This window comes from Oncorhynchus nerka, linkage group LG4, assembly GCF_034236695.1.
Source record: "Oncorhynchus nerka isolate Pitt River linkage group LG4, Oner_Uvic_2.0, whole genome shotgun sequence".
Taxonomy (NCBI): Eukaryota; Metazoa; Chordata; class Actinopteri; order Salmoniformes; family Salmonidae; genus Oncorhynchus; species Oncorhynchus nerka.
This window is the reverse complement of record NC_088399.1, coordinates 46,745,423-46,752,647: the sequence shown is the minus strand read 5'-3', so window position 1 is coordinate 46,752,647 and position 7,225 is coordinate 46,745,423. Positions and strand designations below refer to the sequence as shown.

At 45.1% G+C, this 7,225-nt stretch overlaps 1 protein-coding gene across 3 annotated transcripts; it reads right to left on the bottom strand.

The window, feature by feature from the left end:
* Positions 1–337: 337 nt before the first annotated feature.
* pdcl (phosducin-like) lies at positions 338–6,496 on the bottom strand. 3 transcript variants are annotated; one of them, XM_029657655.2, is made up of 4 exons: positions 6,388–6,496; positions 4,193–4,381; positions 3,781–3,962; positions 338–3,614 (listed from the first exon to the last, which is right to left on the bottom strand). In XM_029657655.2, exons 2-4 carry the CDS (start codon positions 4,365–4,367, stop codon positions 3,063–3,065), a joined length of 909 nt encoding a protein of 302 aa, XP_029513515.1. In that variant the 5' UTR covers positions 4,368–4,381; positions 6,388–6,496; the 3' UTR covers positions 338–3,062. The 3 variants fall into 3 exon arrangements, with proteins under 3 accessions (XP_029513515.1, XP_029513522.1, XP_064873667.1); XM_029657662.2 differs by having other exon boundaries at positions 4,193–4,377; positions 6,388–6,492; XM_065017595.1 differs by having other exon boundaries at positions 4,193–4,414; positions 6,388–6,489.
* Positions 6,497–7,225: the final 729 nt, after the last annotated feature.

The window sequence follows — 7,225 nt, the reverse complement described above, 5'->3', positions numbered from 1 at the left end:
GTTTCCACCATTGCTGAGTTCATGACAAATTCAGTGAATGTGCACACTTTGGGAAAAATGTAGCCTGCAGTGATTTACAAAAATGTTACTGAAAAAAAGTGTCTGAATAAAACTTACAAACCAAACAGCTATAATTTTTGGACTGGTAGCCTTTGCACCAGGTTGTTCAAATGTTCACTGTCAGTAAATCAGGAGCAATTGTAAATGGTGAGCAACTTCTGAGAAAAGAAAAAGAAAAAAAAGCATGCATCATTGCCATCTTTATACCCCAGAAGAAGAAGCTGCATGCTTTGTGAATGCATACTACTACCCCTTAAACAAAAATACACCATGTAAGTCAAATCAAGCTAGTTTATTTTATCCATAATATTAACAGGTATAAAACTAACAAAATGTCCCTTTGGACAGAACATTTTCTACAGGGTGAGCTAGTTTGATAAACATACACAAATAAGAGACATTGGACCAGAAAAACAACAATGCATTGTCACAATTAAAAACAAATAAGTTAAAGCTTAAACATAAAAAAATAATAATGTCTGCATATCATTGTAAAACAAATAATAGGTCTCAGTCTTGGTCTATTCATGTAACTAGTTAAACTAACATGATGTGTAATGAAGCATATAACTTAGGTGAATAAATATCATAATTAATAGGGAATGTATAGGTCTTTGGGTCCTGTCGATCATAACAACCCACTTCACTAGCTGCAGGCAAATTCAAATCTGGACCTTGAAGCCAGTTCCACTACTGTTTTTCATTATTTCCCTCTAATCGGGCATTGATTTAGACATGGGACACCATGTGGGTGCAATTCATTTCCCAGGTAGAACAGGTCATGGCTACAGAGACAGTCTTTTCACAACACTTTGATACAAAGTGATTTTTGTAGCAGGTTAGGAAAGCATTTTCGCTAACCTTAACCTCAGTCTCCTAACCTGCTACGAAAAAGTCACTTCGGTATCAAAGTGCCGTGATAAGCGTTTCCCCATGGCTAGAACAGATGCAGCTAATGTCAAAGTGAGATCAAAAGTTGCATGTTCGAGTGGCGTTGGGGGAATTTTTGCATTTTAGCTAACCTTAACCTAATTCTCCTAACCTGCTACGTCCATTTTTATAACCTGCTGCGTAAGTTCTGCTAACCTACAAGTAAAAGTCCCTTCTGACAATCGCTGCATCCCACCTAGTCAACCGATAGAGCAGCACTACGCTGGACCTCCAGGCTCAGATAAATACCCCTGCATTAGGGTACTGTTTTTTGAATGAGCATTTTGCTAATATTGCCAATATGGTGTCCAGTACAACTCTATCGCCGTTTAAAACTGAGCGACTCCACAACATGAAATTACTTCCTGTAACGCCCATGACAAAATTTCACACCATCGTCAAAGGGAGTCGCAAATTTGTCAACAAGGTATTTGCGTAAAGTAATCGCATGTTGAGTTTCTCAATTTCAAACAACTCTGGCGGTATCAAGCACTGACTAGCCCAGAGATAACGTGGTAGTGGAAACCACGCTATTGAATTTGAGCGTATTCAATCGGTCTTAGTTGTAGGTCAAATCGCTCCTTTAAAAGTGTGTGCGCAGGTAGGGGTTCTGGTCTGTCAACCGTGCGTGTGTGCGCACGTAGGGGTTCTAGTCTGTCAACCGTGTGTGTGTATGTAGGGGTTCTTATCTGTCGACCGTGTGTGTGTATGTAGGGGTTCTTATCTGTCGACCGTGTGTGTGTGTATGTAGGGGTTCTTATCTGTCGACCGTGTGTGTGTGTATGTACGTAGGGGTTCTAGTCTGTCGACCGTGTGTGTGTGTGTACGTAGGGGTTCTAGTCTGTCGACCGTGTGTGTGTGTGTGTACGTAGGGGTTCTAGTCTGTCGACCGTGTGTGTGTGTGTGTGTGTACGTAGGGGTTCTAGTCTGTCGACCGTGTGTGTGTGTGTGTGTGTGTACGTAGGGGTTCTAGTCTGTCGACCGTGTGTGTGTGTGTACGTAGGGGTTCTAGTCTGTCGACCGTGTGTGTGTGTGTGTACGTAGGGGTTCTAGTCTGTCGACCGTGTGTGTGTGTGTACGTAGGGGTTCTAGTCTGTCGACCGTGTGTGTGTGTACGTAGGGGTTCTAGTCTGTCGACCGTGTGTGTGTGTACGTAGGGGTTCTAGTCTGTCGACCGTGTGTGTGTGTACGTAGGGGTTCTAGTCTGTCGACCGTGTGTGTGTGTATGTAGGGGTTCTAGTCTGTCGCCGTGTGTGTGTGTATGTAGGGGTTCTAGTCTGTGTGTGTGTGTGTGTGTGTGTGTGTGTGTGTGTGTGTGTGCGTACGTAGGGGTACTAGTCTGTCGACTGTGTGAGTGCGCGTGCACGTATGGGTTCTAGTCTGTCGACCGTGTGTGTGTACACGTAGGTGTTCTAGTCTGTTGACCGTGTGTGTGTGTACACGTAGGGTTGTAGTCTGTTGACTGTGTGTGTACATAGGGGTTCTAGTCTGTCAACCGTGTGTGTGTGTACATAGGGGTTCTAGTCTGTCGACTGTGTGTGTTTGTGTGGGCGCGCACGTATGGGTTCTAGTCTGTCGACCGTGTGTGCGTGTACACGTAGGGGTTCTAGTCTGTCGACTGTGTGTGTACATAGGGGGTCTAGTCTGTCGCCTGTGTGTGTGTGTGCGTACGTAGGGGTACTAGTCTGTCGACTGTGTGTGAGTGCGCGTGCACGTATGGGTTCTAGTCTGTCAACCGTGTGTGTGTGTGTACATAGGGGTTCTAGTCTGTCGACTGTGTGTGTACATAGGGGTTCTAGTCTGTCGACTGTGTGTGTACATAGGGGTTCTAGTCTGTCGACTGTGTGTGTACATAGGGGTTCTAGTCTGTCGACTGTGTGTACATAGGGGTTCTAGTCTGTCGACTGTGTGTGTACATAGGGGTTCTAGTCTGTCGACTGTGTGTGTACATAGGGGTTCTAGTCTGTCGACTGTGTGTGTACATAGGGGTTCTAGTCTGTCGACTGTGTGTGTGTGTGTGTGTATACACAGAGGTTCTAGTCTATGTTTCTATATATGTGCAGGTCTGTTCTCTAGTCTATGTCAAGGTCAGAGTCATCGCTCTGTGTGATGGCGCAGTTGCGGATGGTCTTAGCGACAAGGACAGGTTTGTCCGGCAGCAGCCCATACTCTTGCAGCAGCGCCTCCACATCCACTGCATAGAAGTCCTCTCCTAGCTGGTCTGTGATGCGCACAAAGTTCCCAATCAGGTCTCCTCCTTTGTACACCAGCAGGGCTGGCAACGCGCTGCCCCTGAACTGGGCACTGGTGCCGATAACCGACCCACGCACGCTACAGAACTTGACCAGGGGGTATTCCTGTGCCAGGCACAGCAGGCTGCCCATCATTGCCTCGCAGGCAGGCACCTCGCCCTCGTAGATGTGGATCATAACCAGGCAGGCCTTGTCCTCCTTGTCCACAGCCTCCAGGAACTCCTCGCCACTGTTGAGCTCGTAGACCTGCTCGAAGCGCTTACCGCGCAACACCTTCCGGCGCATCTCCTCGATGCGCTGCTTCCTGTACTGCTGGAGGAAGTCCTCGTCATCCTCGTCTTCCTGGAGCATGTTGTACTCCTGCATGGTCATCTGAGGGATGGGGAGGACACACTAAATAACAACTTTTCTGAAAAACTCAATTCCATTTTAGATCTTTTATTTGTGTGTTGGCGTCCTCAACTCAAATGTATGACATATCGGTATACGGAACTATTATGCTGCAAAGCGTTCAGTATCCCCTCTCCCCTTCACTCACCTTGTGTTGGATCTTGTCCTGCATCTCTTTCTGTTTAATGGCGTCGGCTTCGTCGTCCAGGTCGGAGCGGCAGGTCATGGACAGCTTCTTGATGAGTCTCTCCATCTCCTCCTTCTGCTCCTGCTTCTGCTCCACCTTCAGCTGTTTGTACTTCCTCCAGTCATTAATCACCCCCTTGGGCCCTGCACACGTACCATCATCATCACTTTGGTACCACTGTGTCAATGCAGCTGCCTACAACAACACTTCTTCATAGTCATGGTTGCTAGACGACTGGGGCATCTTCAACAAAATGTTCAAATTGAAAACATATTGTGTCGAACAGAGATGTTTCTCAAGCTCGGTCATGCAAAATAGAGAAGTTTTCATAAATGTATGCACCGCAACAATGTAAACCCCAGGCGTGTGTTACCTGTGTTGATGGCACTACCGTCAGCGCTGTATTCTAGCTCAGGCTCCAGTACATCTGGGTTGCGGATGGTCTTGTGCTCCCCCTCGTCATCCTCCTTGTCACTTTCCTCATCCTCACTGCTGCTGTAGTAGTACTGCAGCTTCTCCCCCAGGATCTTGTCATCCAACGTTGTCATGACTTCACACCTAACTGGGGAAGAGTTCAGTTGTGAGAGAAAGAGGTCTGGGGGCAGACAATCCCTGCAGAAAATAAATACTTGAATAGGCAAACTAATGTGGTAAGCATGATGGTGTAACGTTTCAGTGTGAGTGAACCGCGGGCAACTTTGTCAGGTCATTGTTGACATTGTGCATGCTCACTAGTCATTATACACACAGTCATTCTGAAGAGTTGCAATAGAATACCACTTAAAAATGTCCATTGTGAACATACTCACAGGCTACCTGGGCATTGTCATGATAGTGCACCTTGGGGAATGTTTTTGTGAGTGTGGGGACTGAACTGAAACGGGATAACTTCTCAAATAACAAATAGCCTATCTTAACTAACTAGACTAATCAAATAGCCTATATTTTGGAGAAAAATGTAAGCATGACGTCATAACAATGCATACACAAATGGTCAATTATGTTCTGACAAGCTAATCTAGAAGGCTACATAATTTACAGGTAGAATAATAACTAGAAGGACGAGTTGCTTCCGGCAATGTAGCAATGCTCCAGCTTGGTCATGCCTAGATGGGATAACGTTTATCTCAAATTGACTTGAAGTTGCATTTTAGCTTACCCTAACCTACCAACTGTACAGCATCTAGTCAAACCCCATCTTAAAACGTCAGCCGGGAAAGAGGACGGTGGGAAATGGGTGCTTCTTGCCCTAGCCTAGCTAAACATCAGCACAATTCCCGGCCGCATTTTAAGCCCACCCCACCCAAACGAGTTGTCCTTCTCCAACACAGTCCTTGCCTTCCTAACAGTACTAAGCATGTGTTTGTAGGAGTTATAGTTATAAAAACCGAAATGGACTTTGAAAGTAGTAACCAATATTTATGCCTCGTTTAGAAAATGCCACCAGAGGGCGTCAGAGTTTTAAGTTTTAAAACGTAGCCTAGCACACTAAGACTTTGCACTAAACACATTAGGGTATCACTTAAGCCTTTTGGCAGTAGAACATGGGGCAATGAGACCATTAGGTCTACCACCTGTATTCAGAAGACAGTAATCTGCTAGGTTAACAGAAATGTAATCTCTGTGGATTAGTTTTCAGAGCCCACACATGAAGCAATATTGTTGATCCGAGAGGCCTGACCTCAACCGCACTCAAGCTAACTGGCTAGTTTTCGAGATACTTCCAGACACAAATGAGAGAACACCTCACTCCGAACATTAGCAGAGCTGGCTAGGTTGTTTTCATGTTATCTAGGGCGTTGATGTTGGTAACTGTGCTGCTGCAACAATTTAATGACGTTTTTTTGCCAACGTTTACTGACACCGGTCATATTCAACGGGTGTTGAGCGTTCGTTAATTAATCAGTTATTATGCGCTCTGGTACACACAGATGATAGTGCTCTGAAATCGGAGTAGATAGCCAGAGAGATTTTATTGGGACAGAAAAAGCACCGCATTGTAGGATGGCCCAGCTAAGGTAAATGGTAGCTACCGAACTACTTGCGCGAACTGTGAAAAATAAAGAGGGGGAATGGGGAATGACGATAACCAACAAACGTTAGCTGGTGTTCCCTATATGATATACATGTACTTTGACCCTGGGTCTGTGATATCGGCTTTTTGCATGGATTTTCTAATGTAATTCAAAACAAGCAGAGATTGCCAGCTAGGAATGACAAAAAGATAGCTAGAGAGCTAACGCTGAATAACTCGTTCAGTGCTAACGTTACTTAGCTAGCGCTCTTATTGTCATTCCTTGCTGGCATTCATTGGAAACGATTCATTGGAAACGAGCTGTATTGCTAATTAAGCAAATACGGTAAATTAGTGGAAACTGGCAATCCAATTAAAACTGGATTTCCACCAACTAGCCTAGTACTAGGCCGCCTTGACGTCTCCAACCTTTGTAGCTAGCTACAAGCTAGCCTGCTAACGCTCAGTGATTCTTGAATTTCTACTTCGACATTTAATTGCAGTCAAATAGTTACTTTTATATGAAGCTAGATATAATATTATAGCGACCTTACCTTGATTTTACCAACAACGGTTTCGAATCCTACTTCCCTAGCGCAGCGTTGACAAACAAAAAAACATTATCCGTTTTCTTCTTCTTCAAATTTGTGTTGCCGAATCGCAACCAACATCAAGGTGCATACACCGCCACCTACTGTAATGGAGTGTAAGGCAGGTAATTTCTCCTATCAAGCCCTTTTTCCGGCTCCTGCTCTGAAGGGTGAATTCATTACATTTTGTGACAAAAAAGTACGGGGAAAAGGGAAGAAAAAATATCCTACCAGCTACCCCTACACCCATTAAAACCAGCTGCCACCACAATATCTATTTCCTGTGATTTATGTTCCATTTCTGCGGTACATTTGATAACCATGGCAATGAACGCTAACAAACCAACCTTGGTGAAACACGTTATTTCGATCACTCTTGGCCCAGCGTCGTCCGGGTAAGGGTTTGGCTGGGGTAGTTTACTGACTTGCCTAGTTAAAGGTTTGAGTTTTTTATATATATAAAAAATATATTTCCCTCCCAAACTACAAGGAGAAATCAATCTTTTTTTCTGGTAGGCACAATCTACCTGGCACCCCTACAAGCAAGTCAAAACCGTTACACCCTACCCTAGCTGATTGCTTCAACCCGCCTGGCCGAAACCGGAAATTAGAAATAGCTTCCTTTGTTAGTAAACCCATTAGCTGCTCCTCTCTGTCTGTCATTCGATCGCTCCCTGTGTGCAGGCAGCTCCCTCTGACTCTACTCATGGTGGCTGTGAGTCTGAGTATCGATAGGAACATTTAGCAATGGCTCTGCCTGGGCTGCTCTGCCAGAGATATTAGAGAAAGGGGGAGATAGGAA

Excerpts from the sequence above, each read along its gene's own strand:
- pdcl (XM_029657655.2), bottom strand. The coding sequence starts at position 4,367 with ATGACAACGTTGGATGACAAGATCCTGGGGGAGAAGCTGCAGTACTAC. Across the intron at positions 3,963-4,192 it reads CGGTAGTGCCATCAACACAG|GGCCCAAGGGGGTGATTAAT; the intron begins GTAACACACGCC and ends GTACGTGTGCAG. Across the intron at positions 3,615-3,780 it reads AGGACAAGATCCAACACAAG|ATGACCATGCAGGAGTACAA; the intron begins GTGAGTGAAGGG and ends CCCATCCCTCAG.